The 26,890-nt window shown below is 37.9% G+C and overlaps 2 protein-coding genes and 1 pseudogene across 2 annotated transcripts in view; all 3 read left to right on the top strand.

Moving 5' to 3' along the window:
- LOC137742946 (isoeugenol synthase 1-like) overlaps positions 1–481 on the top strand; it is a 28,323-nt gene extending 27,842 nt beyond the window's left edge. Inside the window, exon 5 of the mRNA XM_068482882.2 lies at positions 311–481. Coding sequence (XP_068338983.2) covers positions 311–481 — 171 coding nt within the window. The remainder of the gene's footprint in view (positions 1–310) is intronic.
- Positions 482–13,451: 12,970 nt separating this feature from the next.
- On the top strand, positions 13,452–13,988 carry LOC137742947 (uncharacterized protein At4g02000-like). Its single transcript, XM_068482883.1, has one exon. It carries the CDS (start codon positions 13,452–13,454, stop codon positions 13,986–13,988), a length of 537 nt encoding a protein of 178 aa, XP_068338984.1.
- Positions 13,989–20,429: 6,441 nt separating this feature from the next.
- LOC137742948 (putative carboxylesterase 18 pseudogene) lies at positions 20,430–26,625 on the top strand (annotated as a pseudogene).
- Positions 26,626–26,890: the final 265 nt, after the last annotated feature.

Genomic DNA, 26,890 nt, shown 5'->3' with positions numbered 1-26,890 from the left:
TCCGACACTAGGATCCATAAACCTTAAATTTAAATTTAACGGTCAATTGTCGTTTGCGTTTTATTCTACTCACCGAATTTTATTTTTTAGATTTTCATTATTTATTGATTTAAAATATGTTTTCTTTAACGGTTAACGGGTCGAGTCATATTACCTGATAATATTAATATGTCTATTTCGGGTCGGGTCATATTATCCGTTTACTTTAACGGGTGTTACACGACATAACCTATTAAGATATCGGGTATGTCATGATTATATCACGAAAATAACACGAACACAAAAAACATAACACGAATGCCAAGTCTAGACGGAAGAAGCAAGAATTCTGTACACTTCTGTGTGTGCAAACTCATTTGTTGCATTTTTTGTTGATTATCTGTTTCATCCTCGTGACGAACGTGAGAAAGTCATTGTTTATGGCACTGGTGAAGCCAAGGGTTGCAAGTGGTGTATTTCACTTCTGGACCACAAATATTAATGCACTTGTCCTCATATAAGTTTCACATTTTCTTACTTTTAATTATGTTTTAAAAGTAGTTATATTAAAAGAATTACACCGATTACGTCGCCTGAGAAAAGAAATGGAAAAGATTTTGCCCCTTCAGGTACAAAAAATGTTGTCCATTGCTAAGGACTGTTGGTGTATAAACACTTCTAAGCTGATTTCTAAGTGTCAAAGTAATATTGTTTGAATTTCATTTTAAAAGGTTTTACTTGAGATGCAATGAGAGCCGTAGGAATATAGTACTACTGGCATCTCTAGATAGCTTTCCTTGAAGTGATAGATTATAACAAATGTAAGCACCTCATCGGGTGTCTAAGATAAATGGTTAGAATTTGCTCTGATGTAAGAGAGAGAAGGATCTCCCTTCCTCTCTCCTCTAACGGAAGATCACATTTTGTGTGTGAGAGAAGTCGTGTTTTCTGTGTTTGTGTTGTTTTCATGAGATACCCGATATCTTAATAGGTCGTCTCGTGTAACACCCATTAATGTAAACGGATAATATGACTCGACCTGAAATCGACCCGTTAATATTATTAGGTAATATGATCCGACCCTTTACCCGTTAAAGAAAATATATTTTAAATCAATAATAATGAAAATGGAAGACATATTTGATCAAAAAAAAAAAAAAAAAAAAACATAATACCAAATTAGTATATACATACTACATTATCCCATGAATATTACTTCAAAACATAAAATAAAAAAAATAAAAAAAAAAGCCGTTAGTCTTTCAAGTATTACATACTCTAAAATAAGAGCCTAATGAAAAAATATCAGTACATTACTATAAATTACCAAATGTTCAAGGATATGCAAAATGAAGGGAGTTGCGCGTCAAGGTTGAGAAACCTTGCACGTTTATATATGCTTTCACATTTTTTAGACTAATACATTAATGATTATGAATTTATTTATTTTGAACTCCTTTAAAAATAATATTCATGAGGGTTTGTGTGACTTTAAAAATCCAAATGACAATGTACCCATATTCAAAGCGTAGAGGATGCGATCACGAGCCTTTGGATATTTTCTTTACATTTTTTGTACTTGTAAAATAATTATTATAATTTTCTTTTAATGTGTTTGGTATTTTTAAATTACTTGATATTTTTATGTTTAATGTGTGTTATAATTTTTTAATCTCATTTTTTGCCTATAGTATACTATAAAAATAAATAAATAAATAAAACTTAAATTTTTTGAATTTATATAGAATAATAATACAATAATACACATGCACAATATGTACATATACACTATGGCTATTGTATTTTATAGTAAGTTTTTTTAGTAGTTTAAAAAATTAAAATCATCGAAATAACTTTTTTCTTAACGTGTCGAAATGAGTTACCTGTGTGTCACATTCGTGTAAACCTGTTATGGACTTGTTATTAATGGGTTCTTATCGTGTGACCCGATAACGACCCGATTAGTTATCGTGTTGACTCAAAACCCGTTATTTTTGTGTCGTTTACATATTATGTTAAAGGATCGTGTAAAAAATTGTAAGGTCTAGAAAGAACATTCAATACAATTATCACATTCTCAATTACCTCAGAGTTGTGAGAGAGAGAGAGAGAGTTTGCAGGAGAGAGTGCTGCAGGGAGTGAGAAAGTTGCGAGAAGAGAGAGCTTGAGGGAGAGAGAGAGAGTTGTAGGGAGAGAAAGAGTTCGAGGGGGAGAAAGAGAGAGAGAGAGAGTTGGAGGGAGATAGAGTTCGACTGAGAAAGATGGTTGGAGTACTGAGAAGTTTTGGAAAATGAGAGAAAGAAAGGCTATCTGGAACTAATAATGCGAAGGACTTTGCGTGACGAACACATTCATCGCTCAATTGGAATGAATTTAAAAAAAAAAACCCTCCCTATTTTTGGTTAATTTGAGAACCCTGCGTGACAAAAGGAAAACATTCGTCGCGTATAAGTAAAAAGTGCGACAAATATAGAATATTTTGTCGAGCAATATTCAATAATTTTTTGTTTTTAAAAAGGCGCCTACATTTTAATTTGGGAATTTTGAAGGACTTACAGCAACGAAGTTATCCCATTCGTCACACAATACAATATTGCGCGACAATTCACCCTTCTTTGTTGCCCAATGTTTAATCAACATTTTAAAAAAAGGCATCCATATTTTGATTTTGGGAAATTTTGAAGACCTTGTGTGACGAATTGAAGTTGTTGCATCGTGCAAACCACCAAGTGCGACGAATGTGTCCCTTGCTTCGCGCGAACCTACCTTGAGCGATGAATTTTCTTGTTTTCATCGCGCTATTATGTTATGCGCGACGACTTTCTAGTGTTCGTCACTTTGAATTGACTTTAATTTTGTTTTAAAATCCTTTAACCAATTAAAAATTTAATAAATTAAAATTTGTTTATAAACAAAAAATTAAATACACTTAATTGCATTGCATATAAGTCAAAAGTCCTTATCTTCATCCTCAGTACAATAAATATCACTATCTTCACTTTGATCACTTTCAGTCTCCCATTCATCTTCATCGATTGCTACATCAACAACATCATCCGTAGCCTCAGGTGGATTGTATCTTGGGAAACTTCCAAGATCAGTTGTAATTGAGTTTATAGGAATTTCGATTTGAGGACCTCCAACTACCTGAAATGGTTCTTGGACAATATTAGTATCCCGAAGTGTGTCTGCACCAATTTGTGTCGAAGTTTTGAGGAGTTGGTCGGCAAAGTTGTCATCATCGTCGCTGGCATCAGGATCTCGGTCCGGAATATCATACACCCCTTTGTGATTAATCCTTTGAACAACTTTCCATCCCCTTCTGGCCTTTGGATTATCGATGTAGAAAATTTGCTTGCCCATAGTTGCCAAAATGTACGGGTCTTCACTGTACCAACATCTAGTAGTGTTCACCGACAGTAAACCATAATTCCGTTTAACATTCCCATTCCTACTAAGGTCTGTATCGAACCAACGACACTTAAAAATGATGACTTAGCAACGGTATTTGTAAAACAATTGGACCACACCTTTTAGTTTGCCATAGAAATGAATGTTTGCAATATCTCCCGCTAATGGGAGATGTACACCATTGTTTTGAGTACAAAGCTTGTCATCACACTCAACTCCCAAGAATTTTATGCCGTTCACATGACACCCTGAGTACAGTTCTGCACTTAGAGGTCTGATAGCCAAGTTGTATAATTCATCAGTATATCTGGGAGAATTGGTTTCCTTTAGTTTTTTTCACCTAATTTATACCAAAAAAATTGACATGCAAATATATTTTAGGACAAAATCAACAAAAAAACCTAAACAACTTACTTGGTCTGGAAACTAACGAGGAAACAGGTCACGGTGCTTCACGGCATATAAATGCAAAGGATGTTTCCACTTCATCAATTTTCATGCTCATCCAGGTACTCAATTATCTCGTTGCAATTATTAAGTAGGAACCATTGAGCTACTTGCATGTCCCTTTCGGTGAACAAATTGCCTCGTATTCATTCGCCAAATGGTCGTGTGATTTGGGCAAACATATATAGTTTTTGCCTTCTCACACCACTGTCATTATTATGGTGTGGTCGATTGAACGACGTCTCAACTCCTTGTAAGTACATAGCACAAAATGTATTTGTCTCAAATGCCACCCAAGCCTCCACAATTGATCATTCGGCTTCGCCCTGTTCTTTACACTCTTCTTTAACTCACCCAATAATCTGCAAAAATAAAATTGTGATGATTCAAATAAGTTAAATCGTCAATTGATCATGAATTAATTAATGACTAAGGACTTTATACCTTTCGATTGGATACATTCATCGATAGTTGACGAGTCCGGCAAGTAATGCCTCATCTAGCAAATGAATCATGCTTGTGAAGAAAGAATGAAGAAATATTTGTTCAAACTTGCATAGGACTTTGACACTGTCAGTGCGTAACTGTTATACATCAAACTTTCGCAACGTCCTAGCAGATAATTGAGAAAAAAATCTCGCCAACAATAGAATCGGCTTCACCACATCCTTTGGCAATAGGTGTCGAATACCAATCGGGAGCAGGCATTGCAGTATGACATGACAATCGTGAGACTTAAGCCCAAAAAATTTGCCCCCATCTACGTTTGCACATCATCCAATAAAGCATGTACTAATCTAATATGTGAATTGCAAACTATGACATATAACTGTGCATTCCCAAACTATCCAAAAAATGGGACAATTCAAGAATTAATTGGATCACAATCATGCTTTCGCATCCATGTGCGAAATCCAACTAATTCTCAAACGGGAAACTAAGTTTTCATGAAAATAACGTACGAAGTTAATACTTAACTTCGTACAAAAATGTTCGCATACAAATAAATTGTATCACATAAATGCTAAAAAACAAATAAATAAACTGCATTTAATGTTAATAAAATAGGCGAAGAAAATATACCTCCTAATGCGTTCCTCGCCGATAGCCGTTAAAAAAAAAAAAAAAAAAACATCTACACAACAAATTTAATTTTGTTAGTTTCATTGTGTAATTTCAAAAAAAAAAAAAAAATATTGAAAACAAATTGGCTAACCAAATGATATATAGGTGATGAAGAGTGGGAGCATGAGACTGAGTGATCGAGCTATGGGAGAGGAGAGACAGTGAGTTGAGGGAGGAGAGGCAGAGTTGCAATGAATTTGCAGTTTCTACCTCTTTACGTCTAGGAAGCTAAATTAAATTCCACACTCTTGCGCGACAAAGCATTTGTCCCGCAAAATCTGTGCATTCAAGTACATGGCGCCAAATCTGTTCTCCTTTATTGCCTTTTTTACTCACCGTGTGCGACGAAACATTCGTCGCTTAAAACATATGCATTCCACCTTCTGGCACCAACTCATGGCCAGTCCTGCGTTTTCTGATAACCTTTTAAATCACATACACTCTTAATAAAGTACTTTTTTTCATTTATTACTTTATTCATTCCTATTTGTTAATTATTTTTTAAACAAAGTATTAAATTACACCCGAACAAATCTACAAAATTATTAAATTAATTAAAGCATTCATGCATATTTAATTAATATAATCATTTATTACAATTATATTTTATTCAACAAAAACTTTAAAATCACATTTTAAAAAGTAACGTTCATAAATAAAAACTTGAAACCCAAATGTTATTATTTAATTAAACATAAAAGAAAAACATAAATAAAATTCTATTCCGCCGCTGGTGGTTCTGGTATTCGGTTCAGTTCTGCCTCACGTTCAACATCAAACTTGCACTTCTAGAAAGATGATTTGAATATGTTGTCGATTCACTTCATCAATTTTAGCTCACTTCGGTCAATGTCCCAATCAGGCTCTAACTCATCGACTAAGTGTGTCTTTATCTCCTAGGGGACGGCTCTCCAAGACTCCCAATCCAAATTGCATTTGTCACGCACTAATACCCACACATCACACATAAACTTGTTGCACATATCTTACTTCTGAATTCCCATTAATTCTTCATAATTGATTCGGTAGTGGTTCCATCCAAAATTGTATCTAACCACGGGTGCATTTTTTTTTTTATTGTCTACTAAAAAAATTTATATTAAAAATAATAATGCAAAGTATAAAATATATAGAAAGCACATAATTAATTTAGTGAGCATTGCCTTTTCCGGAACTCTCGCCTTCCATCCTCTTCGACGAACGAGCACCTGAGTTGACCATCATGCTTAAATTTGAAAAACAATTGGAATTGTAATCCGGAAAAAGGTTTGAAAAATATGGAAACCAAAACTGGTTATTTATAGGAACCTTGGCCACCTTGTGCAACGAAGCTAAACCCGATTCTTTGATTCAATAGCATTGAATCCTCTGACTCAGAAAACTGACCATCTGGAGTAAAAATCTTGCGCGATGAAAGCTTTGTCGCGTTAGACTCTGGTGTCATCACCCTTTGATTTCACCCTTACGCGACAAACGTTTCGTCGCTCAAAACGTATAGATTCGAAATTTGGTGGTAAATTTAATCGCGTTTTTTACAGCCATTACGCAACGAACACTTTGTCACGAAAGGAAATATGCGAGACAAATAAGTAATTCGTTGCACATACTTATTGCGTCGAATATTTCGTCACGTAAAATGTTTAGCGACGAACATATATGTAATTGATTATAATTATGAAATTTATGTAAACATAGATCTTTATAATCTATATTTATGTAAATTTCATAATTACAAAGTATTATTCAATTATAATATTTATTCTAAAAATAATAGAAAACTTAAATAAAGTAAATTAACAATTCAATTATTTAAACAACAAAACATGAATTAAACGCTAATTAAGTCAAAATACATAACTTAAAATAAAACATTAAAAATAAATATTGTCCTCAAAAATATAAATTTAAAACTACTCCACTGGTCCTTCATTCCACTCCACGTCATAACACCATTGCTTGTAACCCCTCTTCAACGCCTTCTCCATCAACTTCATCAACTCTTCGTTCATATCATCAAGAGTATAGTTACAATGTTACATATATATGCAAACAATTATTTACAACATATAAAAAAACAATTTCACAAAATTAATTATTTTCAACATTTGTCACACTTACTAATAGTTGATCCATTACCGCCTTCTTCACATCCTCGAGCACAAATTTCCAAGAGCACCACTCAGCAGTAGGACAATTGTTCTGCATTGCTAATGAATCGAATGAGCAAACTCCACATATTTCATCATATCATGGGGTCCAGGGGAATGCTGTTTCTTTCCACTATTCAATCTCGGACCACCATTCTCCTATTATCCCTATTATCGGCCATCAGATGTACAAAACAATGTGAAGAAAACTGCAAAACAATCTATGCTTATAAAGAACACATAAAACTTTACTTCGTCTCTCATAACCTTTGAGTGACGAAACATTCGTTGCACAATGCACGAAATAAATACGCAATAAATGCCACGACTTCAACGCCACCGACCATCAATTTCCGCGACGAAGTCTCGTCCCTCAACTTTATGCGCGACCAAAATTTCTTGGCATAGTTAAGTGGTAATACGTAGTAAATACGACGCCTGAAATGCTAACTGACTATTTCACAATGTTTTTGCGCAACGAAATCTCATCCAGCAAAGGTTTTGTCGCGTAAAGCTTTGCGCGATTAACTGAAAATATTTATTTTATTCCGTCTCGCAAATAGTTTCTCAACAAAATAATGTCAATATTCTAATATTTTGGAAATCTGTTCTTGAAACGAAACAAAATAAATACAGTCCATATAAATTTATTCTTCCAAATTAATAACAATTCAGTGTCATTATTTAATAAATGATAAATAGACTAATAAAAAAAAACTATTCTAATCGTCTGCTAGCCAGCAACTCCATGCCACTCTACGTCATGTTCAACATCGCGTCACATTCAACATCTTTAACTCCCGAAAACAGTACTTGAACACAACATCGATGCACTTCATTAGATTTGCGTCCCTTTTGTCAATGTCCTAATCAGGCTGATATGCAAAAATAAATAAATTATACATATCAATGTTATATTTTATCTAAAGAACTAAATTATTATTTAACTAATTAATAATTTACACGTACTGCTAACGCATCGATCATGACCGTCTTTATCTCCTCAGGGACATCTCTCCAAGACTCCTAATTCACTCCGCATTTGTCATCCACCAATACCCCGACATCACCCCTAAACTTGTTCACCTTATCCAACTTCTGATATCCTACTAATTCTACGTAAGTGATTCGGTAGCGACTCTTAGTTGAAGAAGTGTATCGAATGCATGTCACAGCTCTCTTATTTTTCTTGTCTACCAACAAAATAAAAACTTATATCAGTTTACTTAAATATTTAATTAATTAAACAACCAACAAAATTTAGTACGTATTACCTTTCTCATAACCTTTGCCTTGAACTCTCTTTGACGAGGGACCACCAGAGTACGCCATCGTGTATGGAAAAACAAAAAAAAAAATTTGCATAATAATTTGGTGAAAGTAAAGAGTTTTTGGATTGAATTGTGAAGAGATAGAGCGAAACTAGCTATTTAAAGGAATTCGAATTACTTTGTGCAATGAAACCTTCATCGTGCAAAACAATGGAGTAAATAATTCATTCAACACTTTGACCAAACAACTGACAGAACCTTTGTGCAATGAAAAATTGGTTGCGCTTTTTTAGCGCAAAAAATACAGGCATTCACACATTTTTCTATGAACCTTTGCGCAACAACGACTTTTTTTGTCGCTTAAGCTACTTTTCGCTCAAGATGTTTGTCCCATTAAATTATTTCCAACGGGTTTGAGTGACGGAATGTTACCTTTGTCGCACTAACCTGTTTTGCACGACGAGTTTTATTTCGTCGCATAAAGTTTGCCCACGCAAATGGTTTTTTATACCAATGACATTATATCTCAGCTGGATTTGATTTCTTGTTGTGAGAAGAGGATCAGACAAACTCTTAGAATGATTCATATCCCAGAACAAGAAATCCTCAATCGCTCTGAGCGTAATAATAATTCTAATCTATATATAACTGCATATAACAAAGTAATAAAGATGGTGGATTCATACATTATACTTTCCTCTATGGATACTCAGATTATGTTTCTTGCAGTTTTGACCAAAAAAGAACATTTCATTTCACTTTTTCTTCATTACGTTAGAAAAAATCGAACATGAACCTATCATAATTCTCACTCATTACTGCACAGTCCCTCACCATTTCAGCTAGTCTCAAGGGCTTACCATTTCAGCTGGTCTCAAGGGCTTACCATTTCATCAAATCATTTGTAAGGCCATAAACAAAGTAATACATGTGACTAACTATTTGTTTGATTTTGTGAATCATATGGATGGTGAGGATCTCATTTATTATTAATATTTTTTTTCTTTAAAGAATTTTGCTTCGATTTCCTATAGCCCTTCCTCCCCCACTTGTGGCAATCATTTACAGCGTATTCATCAAAGGTCATTTGTCTCAGTTTGGCACTAGTGATCATTTGTCTCTATGAATATTTTGTGGAATTATGGTATGGATGGAAGCGTCTCTTTCCAATGTAGTATGATTGAACACGAGAAACATATATGCAGATAACAAACATCATATACTAATTTTTAGTTTGTACACAACTTTTCTCCAAATGAGTAAAGGCCTAACTTTCTAAAAGACTATTACCAGTTAGGCAGTTGCACCACAAACCTAATGTAGCAAGGAAGATAAAAAAGATACGAAAACTTGCTAAATAAATGCTTCAATAGTATCTAGAAATTACAAGTAATTGACGATCAATGAGAAATCTCTATTGATTAGTTCGTCATTATCACCAGAAGATTAGCACAATATATATGAGCTAAACCACGTTAAATATTTCTGTACCCACCTTCATCCAATTTTCTGTCATTTGACAGTTATGTAACTCACTTTTGAGGATATAAAGTCTCCACTAAAACTATGCTCCTTATAGTTTGTCTCTTCAACACTTCACAATACTCTCAAAGATACGCATATTGCTCTTGTTTCATTGTCAAGTGGTGGAAAAATGGCTTAGCTTTCAAAAGTGAGTCGCATGACTCTCACGATACACCCATTAATAAAAAATTAAATGAGATTGGTTCAGATATAACGTTAGGAGAGTAACGGACATTTCATGCTCGTTTAGGGGATAAAGTAGCAAGAAAAATAGTCTAAGGGGTAAATTGACATTAGGGGTGAGGGAATGGGAATAAATTAATTTCTTACTATCCATTTACGAGATTTGAATCTAATATCTCTCTCTTACTAGTATAGAAGAATGCCTCTAGATCATAGTATCAAGTGACATAAGCGACAGTTTACTTTAGGATTTAACCAATGATATTCCCAACAAAACTGTGGAAGATAAATATCACAATTAAAACACAACCAAATCTAAAACCCATGAAAGCTATCACGTAAGATTCTTTCATCTAATGGCTTAAAGTTCATGAGCAGAGCATGCAAACATGAGTACAAGTACCAAGGATATAATGGGAAGAGGAAATATAAATATACATAGCTATGGGTATAACTATTGATAACTTATTAGAAACCCACATTTGAGTGCCATAATGATGTGATACAATGTTTCTAAAATATAAGAACATATTGTGGACAATATAAATAAAAGTATGATTAATTTGTGAAAGCTACTTTTTCATGAATTCATAATTATAGATTCTTGACTCCACCATTGCACCAAGAATTACTATTTAATATGAACTCGGACACAGTGGTGGATGTACATTGGGATCCAAAGTGGTCCCAGGACCATTTGGATTCCAAAAAATATACATGTGAATGTCTTTCGAAAATCTTTTGAATGTTTGGTATGAGTCCTTTTGTGTCCGTTAAGTATTTGATGAAATGTTTCTCGCAGGTTGCATCGATAACACTAGACAAATTCTTTCAATATCACTCATCATATTGTTTCGGTATATGTCAATATTTGTTGAAATACACCACTTGGAAGAACTCCCAACCGGGACGAAGACCAAAGTGCGGGGGATCTGTAAAGGATTGGCCTCCAATTCGATCACTCAGATCTTGCAGGCTCAGATCCGAGTCTATTACAACCAACTTCATCGGCGAGCGAGCCCGAAGATACATGCCGAGATGATGAGACAAATTTTAGTAAGTGTATATTGTTCTTAATTTATAATTTTTTTTTGTACTTTTACTAATTTAATGTTTTTTAAAACTAATACAATTGTTTTTTTATTTTTTATTTTTTTGTCTATTTCACGCCAACATCGAGATCAACATGGAAGACCTAGGAACTGCCAAGTACATGCACCATGTATGGAAGGAGCGGTACAACGAGTGGAAGTGATTGTGCACCCATTTTTAGAGTCCAACATTTTTGGTAAATTTCATCTATCTTGGGAGGCTGCGGATGCCAATTGTGACAACCAGGTCGCGAACAACATTTATGTAAGTAATCCATTCTACATTTTAAATTCAAATTTCATTACACTATTAAAAAAAAAAAAAAAATTATGAGTGATGATCATAATTGGTTTGTCTCTCTCTCTTTTTTTTTTTTTTTTTTAGACTTCTATGTCATAGAACTAGCCAACCTCTCCTTGGAACAACCGGACACACTAATAAATAGAGAAGCTGAAACTTGATCCAGAGGTGTCTTTGCAGTTGCAAAGGGATGGGGTTGCCGATGGAAAGGCAAAGAATTCTGTGAACTAGGAGCAGCTCAGCTTCGGAACCTCGTGGGGGGGAGGTGGTTCAGCTTCGAAACCTAGGGGGGAGGGGGCCTTCTTCATCTAGCTATCATCCTCTAACGAGGATGTCTTCCAGATTGTATCAGTTGGAGATGAAGCAATCACAACAAAGAGAAGAAGCTGAGCACCAAGATAAGAAGCAGTGAGCTAAAGAGAGGAAGTTGCTCGCGACCGAGAAGCCGCTGCAACAACCTTGAAGCCGTGCGCTAGTACATTGCTGGGATAGCCCAAGCAATGGTGGCTTTTGGCATTCGTGTTCCGAGCCTTCGAGAGACCTTCAGCCCTCTCACCAGCTACTTGACTAGCCACCCAGTAGGGTTATTTAATTAGTTTAGTTTTTGTTACATATCATTGTACGAATATTTTTATTTTAATATAATAAATAAATTTCTAAAGTTGTGATTTATATTAACTTTTTAGATTAATATAATTAGAAATGAAATTGATTAAAAAAAAAAGAGAATTGAATAAATTATTTTATTAAATATTGATTTAATTATGAATATTAAAATAAAAATTTAAAGGCTTTACTGGACGAACAGTTTCATGAGGAAACATTTATTGCACTTTTGTTATTTTGTTAAAAAGGTTGGCCGACGAATGTTTCGCCGGGCTAAATTTTATTGAGTATTAAACATAAACGTGACAAAACTATGTCGTCGAGCAAGATGAATTCGTTGGATAAAGTCGGTCAACGCTTCTTTACATGACGACTTTGTTTCGTTGTGTCAACCTAGTTCGCCCAATGAATGTCTATTAATGTTTCATAGTGTAAAACTTTGAGCCACTTAGTACTACAGTCTAGTGGTATTCCGCTTCACTTGTAAGTGAAAGGTCTTAGATTCGCTTCTCGCCAAAGGCGAATTTGAACCACATTATTGCTAGCTCATTATGAGGCTAATCTTATCCCCCTCCTCTTAGTATAAATAATATCGTTTGTGTAAAAATAAAAAAAAAAAAAAATAAAAAAATAAATTTGAGAGACGACTTTTGTACAACTAACTTTTCTGGACAAATATTCATCGCCTAAAATTTTAAGCAACAAAACCCTCTTTAACGCGACAAAATTTTCATTTTCATCTGTCTAGTTCACATTGTTTAATAATTGACATGATCAAATATTGCTTTTAGGAAGTCAGGTATTATTAGTCTTCCTCGAAATGAGGGTTTAGGGTGTGGCTTAGGGTTAGGGTTTCTGCAATTGTTTACGGCGGCGTCTGCTTTTTGCAATACTTTTGAGGAATTCTACTGAGTGAGGGTGTGAGAGGGTGTTATGGGATCTGGTGAGTGTGCTGTAGTGCGCGTGTGAGTGTGGTGCTTGCGCGCGGGGGTTATTGTTTGTTGTTATGGCGGCAGACCGTGACCGGGTAGATGTGGAGAACTTATGTTCCAGGTTTAGTTCCAATCTGAGGTTGACTCAGAAGGAGATGGAGGGTATTAAAATTGATAAAAAGGCTGTGGAAGGGGTGCTACTTGGTTTCTAATCCACCTTGGTTGTAGAAGTGCTTACTTCTAAGGATGTGCATGGCGAAGCTTCCATTGATTGTTTTACGTCGCTGTGGTGGGGAAGGGATTGTGTATCCATTCAAGACATTGGGCACCGTAGGTTCTTAGCCAGGTTTGTTCGATCTAGTGATCTGCAACGGGTGATGGATGCGGATTAGCCTTGGACCTGTAAGGGTGATTTGGTGATGGTGGCTGATCAAATGGGGACGGGTTTGAACAGATGGGCGCCACTATCCCCTGGTATTTTTTGGGTACAGATTTATAATGTTCCACCGTTAAGTATGACTGATGCCGTTGCGGAGTCCATTGGAGGGTTCATGGGGAATGTTCGGAAGGTAGATACTTCAGTGAGTCAGGATTGCATTGGTAGGTTCTTACGGGTTAAAATCCGTTTTAATGTTCGTGAGCCATTAATGCGCGGGACGTTTGTCCACTTCCCAGACGAAGGGAAGGTTTCGGTGGAATTTAAGTATGAGGCTTTGCCGAAGTATTGCCTTATCTGTGGGATTATGGGGCATGTAACTAGGGTTTGTAAGGAGGTCCTGGAGGTGGATAGGGTAGGTGGTACAGATTTTGGGGACTTGGAGGATAACCTGGTGTACCGCAATTTGGATGCAGAGACCGATCTTCGAGGTAAACCACTACGATCCGGGTTTCGAAATGGGGGGTCTGAAGGAAGTCGGGGTAGCCTAAGGAGATGGTGGGAGGCGAGGAGCGATGATTGGGATGGATCATAGAGAGGTGCGAATACTGAGGGTGAGGATTCTTTAAGTGGAGGCTATGGTACTGCTAGGGAGGAGACTAATTTATCTGGTGCTGATGGTACTTCCCTGTCGAGAGAATTCAACGTCGGAGAAAGGAAGAAGAAAGGGCGAGGAGGGATAGGGAAGTGGCCTACGATGCGGGGTTAATTGGCCCGAAGGTAGTGGTTGCTGATAGGGTATAGAATGTTATCCTTAAGGAGTTTCCTGAAGGGGAGGAACGAGTCAATGGGGTGTGTGTGTCGCAAGAAAATGGCAAGGAAATTGATTTGAATGTGGATGTGTAATTAACTAATGCTATTGTCGGGGATATGGAGGCCGCAGTGGTGAGGATGGAAATGTGGACAATGGAAGTGAGGCTTAGAGGTCATGAAGTTCTAAATGATGATCCATTTGACTTGGTTCCCATTATTGAGGCTGTCATGAATGAGACAAAAGGGAAAAAACGTCCGTTTCAGGAGGTGGAATATGTGGAGCCTATAACGTGTTTTGAACTAGTAAAAAATCGACCACGGAAGATGTCTTTATTTGAGGCAGAGGAGACCAACCTTGAGAGGTCTCCTAAGTCCCCATGAAGCTAATTTACTGGAACTGTTAGGGTATCGGGGGTGACCTGACAATTGACAATTTGCTGGTGCAGAATAGGCTTCACACCCCCGACATAGTAACTTTATCGGTGACAAAAAATTAGAGTAATCGCTATGTTTATTTAAAAAGACGGCTTGGGATGGAGTTTATGCACGCTGTGGAGCCAAAAGGAATTGTGGGTGGTATGTGTGTTTTTTGGAAGGACTATGATCAAGTCTTGCTTGTTAAGTATGCGGATTTCTTTATTGAGGTAGGAATTTATGATGGAATAAAAACTAAGACATGGAAGTTATTTGTGGTTTATGTGAGTACTGATGATAAGAAGAGGAAGGATCAATAGAGGGTGTTGTCTCAACGGCTTGAGGCTGCTAGTGGCAAATGTTTGGTTACAAGCGACTTTAATGATATCCTGGATGATTCGGAGAAGGAAGGGGGCAATTATCGGTCTGTCTCTAGTACAAGGGATTTCAGAGAGTTTATTGCTTGTAATGGGTTGCTTGATTTGGGTTTTGTTGGTTATCCATTCACGTGGAGGAATCATAGGGCTGAGGGTCCTATACAACAACGTTTGGATCGTTGTTTAGCAACAAATGGATGGGTTAACGTGTATCCGGATGCGAAAGTCCTACATGAAGTGTTAGAAGGGTCTGATCATGCAATGCTTATTTTGCATATGAATGTTACATCATAAAAGAGACGGAGACGGTTTATTTATGATCCACGGTGGAATAAGGAGAAGGCATGTCACCACATTGTGAAGGAAAATTGGCGGCATAGTTTTTTGGGCGCCCGTGCTTTTCAAGTGGTGGAAAAATTGAAATGGGTACGTTGGGGATTGCAGAATTGGAAGCGAACAAATGGTGGTAATTCGAAGGCTTGTATTGAGTCTTTGAAGATTGGCCTTCGAAATGCCTATAAATATTTGACATTTATGAATGATGAGGTGCGACGTAAGGAGCAGGAGTTAAAGGCTTGGGTGTGAGAGGAAGACATGTATTGGAAGCTTAAATCTCGAACCCAGTGGATCCAGGTGGGGGATAAGAATACTATGTTTTTTCATGCTTAAACTGCGAAACGGCGATGATGTAATAAAATTAATTGATTGGAGGATGATTAAGGTGTCTGGTGTACCGATCCCAGTAGGGTGGATATGATTACAGTAAATTATTTCAAAGATCTTTTCCTCACGTGTACTCCACGTAGGGTAGACGAGATAGCGGATTGTGTTGAGGCTCGGATATCTGGTGAAGATAAGAGAAGATTGTTGCAACCGATAATGGACAAGGAGGTACGGCTAACAATGTTCCAAATTCCACTTGATAAGTCTCCAGGGCCAGATGGATTTATGGGGAGTTTTTATCATGAGTATTCGGATGTGGTTGGTCGTGATATAGTGGAAATGGTGAAGGCATTTTGGTTTTTTGGGAAACTCCTGAAAAAACTAAATCATACTCATTTGGTTTTTATTCCGAAAGTCCCTAGTCCACAAAATATGACTCAGTTATGACCGATTTCGTTATGTAATGTGGTTTATAAGGTAATTGCAAAGATTTTCACGAACCGTATAAAGCTCGCTATGCCGCATATTATTAGTGCGAATCAATCGGCGTTTATGGTTGGGAGGCAAATTCAGGATAATGTTTTGGTGGTACATGAGATACTTCATTCTCTTAATCAACAGGGCGATGAGGATGAGGTGTCGGTGACTATGAAGTTAGATATGGTGAAGGCTTATGATCGTGTTGAATGGAGCTTTTTATTGGCAATGATGGAAGCTATGGGCTTTGCGGATGAGTTTCGGAATAGAATCACGGAATGCATTACAACGATTACTTATAGTGTGTTGATTAATGGCGCTTCCACTGGGTTTATTCACCCTCAACGAGGGCTATGGCAAGGGGATCCTATGTCTCCGTTTCTTTTTTTTTATTTGTGTTGAAGGGTTCTCGGCTTTGCTGCAGAAGAGGGATGAGCGAGGTGCGTTGCATGGGATGCGGGTGGTGCTTGGGGGAATGTCATTATCTCATTTATTTTTTGCCGATGATGCTGTTATCTTTTTCAGAGCAGAGGAGGATGAAGCTCACGTGGTCATGGATGTTTTAAAATGCTATGCGGAAGCCTCGGGGCAAGTTATAAATAGAGAGAAGAGTTCGTTGTATTTTGGGGTGCGATGTTCGCGGATTCGGAGGAAGGCAATTATTCGTTGTACAAATATCACGAGCAAAGAAGAATTTGGTAAGTACTTGGGGATAAAGGCTAATTTTGGTTCTTCTAAGAAGGCGGTGTTTGACGGGGTTAGGGAAGTGTTGGAAGAGCAAATAAATGGGTGGGCGGAGCAGTTTCTTTCCCCTGTTGGTAAAGAAGTGCTCATTAAAGCGGTTGCTATGGCATTGCCAAATTATGCGATGTCGTGTTTTAAACTTCCGGTGACTCTGTGTAAGGAATTGGAGTCTGCTATTACTAAGTTTTGGTGGCAGGGGAATAAGGATAAACATGGCATTCATTGGCTATCGTGGGAGAAAATGAAAAGAAGGAAAAAATTTGGTGGGCTCGGTTTTATGAACTTAGCTTCCTTTAATTTAGCTTATTTAGCAAAGATTGGATGGCGTATCTTGCATAATCCGAGTTCACTTCTGGGCCAAATCCTTAAAGCAAAATATTTTCCAAACTATTCGTTTATGGAGGCTAAGTTAGGTAGACGGCCTTCGTGGGGTTGGAAAGGTATTATACAAAGACGAAGGATTCTTGTAAGAGGCATGAGATGGAGGATTGGTGATGGGAGTTGTATTCGGATTAGACATGATCCATGGCTTCCTCGACCACATACTTTTAGAGTTCGATCGAACCATAATGACATGCCTGTAATGGTGGAGGAGCTGCTTGTTCTCGAGGTGGGGGTTTGGAAGCATGATTTAGTTCAACGATGTTTTATGGAGGAGAAGGGTAATCTTATTTTGGGATTACCAGTGAGTATTGGAGGTTGTTCTGATAGAGTCATATGGCATTATTCCAAAAATGGTGATTATATGGTTCGAACAGGGTATGGTGTTGCCATGGAAATGCAGGAAAATGAAGAACTTGGACGGAAAGGGACGGGGAGTAGCAGCCAGCGGGAGGACTTTGATCGGGGCTGGAGGGAAATTTGGAGCTTGGTTGTGCGAAATAAAATGAAATTTTTTATTTTGCACTGCTGTAATAACTCGTTAACAGTTAGAGTTAACCTACTTCGATGGCGAATGCGAGTACAAAGTAATTGTGTGATGTGTGCATCTGTGGAGGAGACGGAGAACCATCAGTTTTTTGCATGTGAGTTTAGTCGTGTTTTGTGGTACTGTTGTTCTTTGCAGTTAGGTATCATGGCTATTATTGGGCGAGATTTTCATGAGACGTGGAAGGGGTTATGTATGAGATTTCATGAAAATGATACGAAAGATGAGTTGCTGCAGGAGTGTGTTTTTATTATGCGGAGAATATGGAAGAGTAGGAATGAAATGGTGTTTCATGAGGTGTTACATGATCCCATGGAGATGGTTCACTTGGTACGCAAGCAACTTTTGGAATTTAGAGTTTGCTCCTTTGCGGCAAATCAAGAATCTGGGGGGAGTGATGCCGTGGTTGGAGATATTTTTGCTGGACAGCCAGTACGATAGAAGTAGCCAGGTTTTGGGGTTATTAAGGTCAATTGCGATGGTGCATGGTGTGTTAAGATATGCAAAGGTGGATATGGTTAGGTTATGCAGGATTTTGCTGGGTTGTTGCACGTGGCTGGGGGGTTGGGCGATCTATTTTTCACCACGGCAGCTATGGCGGAAGCTGCGGTGATTCGTGCGGCATTATTGGTTTGTCTGGAGTTGGGTTATGAGGAAGTGGAAATTGAATCTGATTCTCAGGTGATAATTAGTATGATTAATGGGAAATATGTGGTGGATGCGACTTTGGAATGCTATATTCATGATATTGGTCAGTTGGGATCTCAATTTCGAGGGGTGAGGTTTGGGTTTTTCAAGCGGAATGGAAATGCCGCTGCTCATGTTGTAGCCTCATACATTGCCTCACATGGAGGTGCCTTCCGTTGGGATGCTATTGGTCTGGAATTTTTATTTAATGTTCTTGCTGAAGACGTAAACATTCCTATTAGAATTTAATAAAGTTTGCTTGTCGACAAAAAAAAAAATCTTCCTTTTGAAATTAGTTTACTAAATATTAACTGTATTATTACAAACGAATTTAATTATTATTTTTAATATTTTGAAAACTGAAAGTAGTTAAAGTTTTTAGTTCTTAAAACAAGTGAAAACTAAACGTTTGGAGTCGGAGTCGGAGTCGGTGTTAGGATTGATTGGTTATTGGTAGGACATAGGCATATGTTAGATGCACTCGTTTTCCTTATTTAAATACCTCATTAAATGTCATTTAATACTACGGTCTAGTGATATTTCTCTTTACTTGTAAGTGAGAGGTCTTAGGTTCTATTCTCGCCAAAGATGGAGTTGAGCCACATTATTATGACAAACTCATTATAAGGCATAGCCTACTCCTTCACCTATTTAGTGTAAATACTATTTAAAAAAAAAAAAAAAAAAAAAACCCTACGTTTAATGCTGGAGCTCAGCAATCGACACTTGTGGGTCGCACATGATGGGGCTCGCAAGCCACTTTGTGCCTAGCTCTTGGGTTAGATGAAGCAAGGTTCTTTGGTAGCATTTTTTTGTTTTTTTTTTTTATTTTTTATTTTTTATTTTTTTTATAATGCTAGAGAGATCAAATTTGTAAATTAAAATGTGTAACTTAAACGATGTGGTTGTTGATGATTGGAATATTAATCAAGTGTTGATTAAAGTGCTCATTTTCTATTGATGACACATCATTTAGTTTGCAAATTTGATTTAAAAATTTAGTCTTCTTGCCACTCAGGACTCGGTCTAGTGGTATTCCTCTTCGCTTAGAAGTGAGAGGTCTTAGGTTCGAATCTCGTGGATGACGAATTCGATAACAAATTAGGCTGTCCATTGTGTGGCTTAGCCAAACTCTCCATCTCCTCGTGTAAAAATATCGATATACTAAAAAAAAAAAAAAAAAAAAAAAAAAAAAAATTTAGTCTTCTTAGCATTTGCGTTCTGATGAAACATTGTTTTTATTAATTTGAGGACCAAAAGTAGCATATAGCCCTTAGTTGAAGATGTTCTAAAAATAACAGTTTATTTTTATTTTTATTTTATATATAATGATATATTTGACATTAAGAGGGTGTGAGCGAGTTTGCAAATTTTGATATTCGAACTTAAATCCTTTCACTCACTAGTATGAAAAAGATTATCACCAAATTGTAGTATTAAGAAAACTAAAAATAGTTTATTTATTTATTTTTGGTCCAAAAACCAGTAGTATTTTTTTCTTGCATTTGGATCGTTATGAAAAGATGCATAAAATGACATTATTCACAAGGTGATGAATTGTTGAATACGGTACAAGTGAGGTTTTCATCGCCAGAGAGCTTTGATTACACCGACCAAAAACACCTAATATAACAAGACAACCGCCACGTTTGTTTCTACTACAGCTAATCAAATGTGATGGGATTGACGCATGAGAATCTTTCCCAAAACATCATTGTTCTTTTCAACTCAAAAATATTATAATCTGCTAATTAATTCTCAAATTTTGTAATTAAATGATATGAAAGTTGATAATTGAATTATTACTTGAGTATTAATTAACAAAGTTATTTTTTATTAATGACACATTATTTAGTTTACAAATTTGGTCTACAAATTTAATATGCTTGGCATTACCCCTTAAATAAATTAAGCTTGGAACCAACGGGAAAACATGCATGCATACACCGACGGAAACAGCAAAATAGCCCAAAACACGCCCACATCACCCAACCTTCAATGCAATGTCCGTCTCTTACTCTCCATCCTCACCATAGTCATCAACGCCACTCGCTTCTCCAACGACACTGTCAACCGCCGTCTTATGAGCCTCGCCCTTAAACAAACCCAAGAACCCCGTCAAAACCTCCGACGTAATGGTGGACCCTTCTCGCAACCTCTGGTTCTGCCTCTACATCCCTACCACCACCGACACTGCCGCCAAACTCCCATAAAGAGTCATCAAAGTGTTCATAAGAATTGCTTATAGTTTGTTTTAGTTGTTTTGTAGTTTGTTAGTTTCTTCTTCTTCTTGGTTAAGGGCATAAGTGTAATCTGTTAGAATGCCCACAATATATATCAGACTTTGTGTAATTATCAGATTGTATTGAATGAAAGGTAGATTCACTTTCTATATGGTATCACGACCGTCTCGCCTCACGGCCTTCTCTCTCTCTCGATCCTCTTCGCTTTCGCTCTCAATTTCTGATCTTTCTCTCTGAATTTTGCTGTGATTCTTCATTGTTCTTCTTCGATTGTTGCTTCGATCTTGTTGTTTGGTGTCTTTCTCGCTGCAATCAGCCATGGCGACTCCGTCCAATTCGTCTTCTCCCATTGAGTCGGTGCAAGCTCCAAACCCTAATTCGTCAAATTCTGCCATGTCTTCGTCTTCATATGCTTCTCTGACGATCCAAAACATTGGAAGTATGGTGCCAATTAAACTCAAACGCTCCAATTATCTCCCCTGGCGTGCATTATTTGTTCCAATTCTGCGCAGGTATAAGCTTCTTGGCATCATTGAAGGTACTGAGGTCTGTCCATCACCTCTTCTTTCTGATCGCTCTATCAATCCCGACTTTGACATTTGGAATGAGAAAGATCAGAATCTTCTCATCTAGTTGAATTCTACTCTGTCTGAAGAAGTGATTCCTTTCACTGTTGGTGTCTCGTCGTCTCGGGATCTATGGATCAAGCTTGAGCGGCGCTTTGGAGGAGTCTCTGATGCTCACATTCATCAATTACGATCTCGTCTCCAATCCATTCAGAAAGGTTCACAGTCAATTTCTGATTATCTTCAACACATCAAGGAAATCTCTGATGCCTTGATGGCGGCTGGTGCTCCTGTCACAGATCGTGACCTAATTGCGGCTACACTGGCTGGCTTACCTGATGAGTTTGAATCTTTCACTGATTCTCTTCTTCTTCGTCTTTCCCATACAACTCTGGATGAATTGCATGGCTTACTGCTCACCAAGGAATTATCAATGACTAGAAGGAAGAAACCTGCTTCCTCTAACACCACAGAGCCTTTCCATGCCTTTGCTGCTCACTCGCTGCCTCCTCTTTTGCCTACACCGCCACCGCACCAAGCTTTTGCTGTTCAATCTCAGTCTTCTCGCGGTACTTACCGTGGTAGTCATCGTGGAAACTATAGAGGCAATGCTCGTGGACATCGTGGGACTTATAAAGGTACAAATTTTCGTGGCAATTATCAAGGCTTTCGTGGCAACTCTCAAGGCTTTCGTGGTAACTCTCAAGGCTCTCGTGGTATCCAGTGTCAAATCTGTGGATCAAACAATCATGAGGCTATTGACTGTTTTGATCGAATGAACCCTGATATATTTGGCAAAGTTCCTCCTGCTAAACTTGCTGCTATGTGTGCACAATTTTCATCAAAGCCCACTCCTTCTTGGCCTATTGATTCGGGTGCAACTTCTCACATTACAAATGACATCTCTAACATTTCATCTCCTACTCCTTACCGTGGTGAAGACAAGGTCTACATTGGTGATGGTAAAGGTTTGCCAATTACCAATGTTGGTTCTTCTTTTTTACATACTCCCTCTGCTACCTTTACACTGCAAAATGTTCTTCATGTACCACAAATGCAGCACAATTTACTATCTGCATATCAATTTCTCAAAGATAATTACTGTTCTTTGACTCTTAATTCTGATGGATCCTTTGTAAAGGATCGTTCTACGGGGAAGACGCTTTTGCGGGGACCGGTTAAAGATGGTTTTTATCCCCTGCAATGTACATCTCAGTCATCTCATCGCTCTGCTACTTCACCTACTGCCTTAATAAGTGTCAAAGCACCGATTTCAGTTTGGCACAGTCGACTTGGTCATCCTTCTTCATCAATATTCAGGCGTGTTCTCTCAACAAATAAGCTTGCTCTCACAGGAAAGACTTCAGTGGATTTCTTTTGTTCTAACTGTGCTCTTGCAAAAAGTCACAAGCAGCCGTTCAGTTCTGTTAGTTCTACTTCTTCTTCTTGTTTAAACCTTTTACATTGTGATCTCTGGGGTCCAGCTCCTGTTATGTCAGTGAGTGGATCTAGATACTATCTGTTGATTGTAGATGACTATAGTAAATATAGTTGGTTCTTTCCTTTACAATCCAAATCTGCAGTGTATTCTGTATTGGTTCAGTTCAAGAGTTATGTAGAAAACCTTCTTGGCAATAAAATCAAAGTGTTTCGTTCAGATTCAGGGGGTGAATTTACTAGCACTGCACTACAGAATTTTTTCAAAACTCATGGTATTATACATCAATTCAGTTGTCCGCATACACCTGAACAGAATGGTTGTGCAGAACGAAAACATCGTCATCTGGTCGAGACTGCTCGCACACTTTTGGTTGCTTCTAATGTGCCTCATGTTTTCTGGGTAGAGGCCTTTTCCACTGCTATATACTTGATTAATCGCCTTCCAATTTCTGGCCTGATGCAGTCTCCATGGGAATTATTACTTCATACTTTTCCTGATTATGGTCGGCTGAAGGTCTTTGGTTGTAGCTGTTTTCCATGGCTTAAGCCTTATACAACTTCCAAACTGGACAGCAAAAGTAAGTATTGTGTGCTCTTGGGGTATAGTCTTCAACATAAGGGATATCGGTGCTTGGATCCATTGACACAGAGGATCTATATATCTCGTCATGTTATTTTTGATGAATCTACATTCCCATTTCATCACTCTCACCCATTGTCCCCGAGTGCTTCCCAATTTAATACTGCATCTCCAGTTGTGTCTTCAGTTGATTTGCAGTTCACTGTCCCTCATTCTTCCCGATCCTGCATTACTAGTGCCTCACTTACTGTCCCACCTACTGCCCCTATTGCCTCACATGCTCCTATTACCCCCACTGCTCATACTGCTCCTATTGACTCACATGCTGCTCATGTTGCTTCACATGCTGATTCTATTGCTTCACCTGCTGATCCTGTTACTTCACATGATCTACTGGCTGCCACTATTGATTCACATGATCCTAATGTTGATTCCATTGGTCTTCCCATCTCGGTTCCTTCTGTCGCTTCTCCTGTGCACAATACTCATCCTATGCTTACTCGGTCAAAAGCAGGGATATTCAAACCCAAGGCCTTCTCGGCCACCAAGCATCCTCTTCCCTCTTCTATTGATTTTGTCCCATCTACTTATTTGCAAGCTTCCAAGCATGCTCACTGGAGAACTGCTATGCAAGAAGAGTTTAATGCATTGCAATCTACAGGGACATGGGTTCTTGTCCCCTCTTCTCCTCTTCACAATGTTGTTGGTTGTAAATGGGTCTTTCGGATTAAGAAACATCCTGATGGTTCTGTTGATCGCTATAAGGCTCGCCTTGTTGCCAAAGGATTTCACCAACAAGCAGGCATCGATTATAAATAAACTTTCAGTCCTGTAGCCAAGCCTGTTACCATTCGTATCCTGTTGTCTTTTGCTGCTCAGTTTCACTGGTTTTTAAATCAGTTAGACATTAATAATGCCTTCTTGCATGGGGATTTACAAGAAGATGTTTTTATGCAGCAGCCTCCTGGCTTTACTGATCCCTCTTTTCCACATCATGTCTGCAAGCTTAAAAAGTCCCTTTATGGTCTTAAACAGGCTCCAAGGGCTTGGTTTGACAAATTATTTCAGGTGTTGAGATCTTTTGGTTTTCAGCAGTCTTCTTCTGATGCCTCTTTGTTTGTCTTACAAGCTCCCACCTTGGTGATCATCCTTGTATATGTTGATGACATTTTGGTAACTGGTCCTAATGCTACACTCTGTCAGCATTTTATCAACAAACTGAGCACTATTTTTCCTGTCAAAGATCTAGGCTCATTGCATTATTTTTTGGGACTTGAAGTGCACCAGTCTCCTAAAGGTATATTCTTACACCAAGGCAAATATTTACTTGACCTTCTTCAGAAGACTAAAATGGATGGCGTTAAACCATGTTCCACTCCCTTAGGCACGGCCAAACTTGATCATACTGGTTCTCTCTTGTCTAATCCCACAGAGTATCGATCCTTAGTTGGTGCATTGCAATATCTTACCTGGACTCGGCCAGATATATCTTTTGCTGTGAATCAAGTATGTCAATTCATGCATGCTCCGAGGGATTCCCATCTTCAAGCTGCTAAAAGAATTCTCCGATTTTTAAAAGGTACTCTCACTCATGGCTTATGGTTCAAACCCGGAAATCTGCACCTTACAGCATACTCTGATGCTGATTGGGCAGGGTGCACCTTTGACAGAAGGTCCACCAGTGGCTATTGCATCTTCCTTGGTTCTAATTTGATTAGTTGGAGTGCCAAGAAACAGCCAACGGTTGCCCAATCCTCTACTGAAGCTGAGTACAGGTCTTTGGCTCACACTTCGGCTGAAATAACCTGGATCTGTAAAGTTTTCCAAGATATTGGTTTTCAACTACCTCAGATTCCTCATCTCTGGTGTGATAATATCTCTGCAATATCTTTAGCTTCTAATCCAGTTTTTCATGCCCAGACTAAACACGTTGAAATTGACTATCATTACATCCGTGAGCTGGTTCTTGCCCATCTCATCAAGGTTCAATATGTTTGTAGTCAAGATCAATTGGCTGACATTCATACTAAGTTTCTGTCTCGGCAACGATTCCTCTATCTTCAGTCCAAGCTTTCTCTTGGTTCTTTTGATGCTTCCAAGTTCAGCTTGAGGGGGTGTAAAGAGTCATCAAAGTGTTCATAAGAATTGCTTATAGTTTGTTTTAGTTGTTTTGTAGTTTGTTAGTTTCTTCTTCTTCTTGGTTAAGGGCATAAGTGTAATCTGTTAGAATGCCCACAATATATATATCAGACTTTGTGTAATTATCAGATTGTATTGAATGAAAGGTAGATTCACTTTCTATATCCCACTCGTTATCTATTTCCACAGTGGTGGATTCGTGTTCTTTTCAGCCAACTCACAATGCTACAATGACCTCTGCAAAAGCCTCACCACCAAATTCCCCGCAGTAGTGATCTCAGTAAACTACCGCTATGCGCCGAAGCATCGGTATCCCTCCCAATACGAAGACGACTTCAATGTCCTCAAATTCATTGATATAACAAGAATTGATGGCCTTGATCTTAGCAAAGTTGACATCACCCCGGTGTTTCCTTGTTGGAGACAGCGCTAGCGCCAACTTGGTGTAAAATTAAACTTATCAAAACATAAGTTAAGAGATTAAGCTCATGAATCACAAATTTATACAAGTATTGAAATCACAATTCAATAAACGCAATAACAAACTAACCTGTAGAAGCAGTAGAAGAAAAGCCAAAGCAGACTTCTAAATAATGCACCTTCTCCTCTCTTGCAAAACCAAAAGTACTCAAACTAAAAATAGGTCTTAGTTCAATATTGAACGCACATTTTGTGAGAGCAGTGGCCACTATTTATAATAGATCAATCCTAATTTATTCTCCTATAGAATCACCATAGGATACCAACTATGAATTCAAATCATATTGGAATTACAATGCAACAAGAATTAGGATAGTTTTAAGTTTTCTAGCAAGACTTTTCTATGTCAATTGAAACACTACAACCGGCTATAATATTTAGTTTCATACTCATATTCTAACACCTAGCCCACCATGTGCCAATCAAGGCTAGTAACCATGAGTTTTGCCAAATGAGGGTGATAGGACTAATAGTGATACAACCATTTTTTGGCGGGAAAGAAAGGACAGAATCGGAAACATGGCTTGCAAAAAGGGCTTGGCGATCACTTTGGAGCAGACTGACTGGCATTGGAAGGCGTTTTTGCCAGAGGGGTCGGATAGGGATCACGCGGTTGCGAACGTGTTTGGACCAGAATCACACTGTGTCTTGGGGGTGAGGTTTCCGGCAACGATTACTTGATCGAGTACCTGAATTCATTTCATGCATTTTATGCGTTTCTTGAGCTAATACTACTAGAAAAAACAACTTGCGCGACGAGATTTTGTGCTACGAATGATATTTCGTCGCACAAGGGGTACTTGCGCGACGGAAAAAATATTGTCGTCGCACAAAAAAGACAGGAAAGGAAAAAAAAAAAAAAATTGCATGACAAAAACCTTTGTCATGCAAGAATACTACGTGTGACTAATAATAGTTGTCGTCGTGCAAAGTCATCAAGAAAACG

Source organism: Pyrus communis, chromosome 11, assembly GCF_041283825.1.
Source record: "Pyrus communis isolate YQ-2024b chromosome 11, ASM4128382v1, whole genome shotgun sequence".
Lineage (NCBI taxonomy): Eukaryota > Viridiplantae > Streptophyta > Magnoliopsida > Rosales > Rosaceae > Pyrus > Pyrus communis.
The sequence above is the reverse complement of the archived record's forward strand: the minus strand, read 5'-3'. Positions and strand labels throughout refer to the sequence as shown.

What these genes read in the sequence shown, in the direction of transcription:
- LOC137742947 (XM_068482883.1), top strand. Translation starts at nt 13,452, where the DNA reads ATGGGGACGGGTTTGAACAGATGGGCGCCACTATCCCCTGGTATTTTT.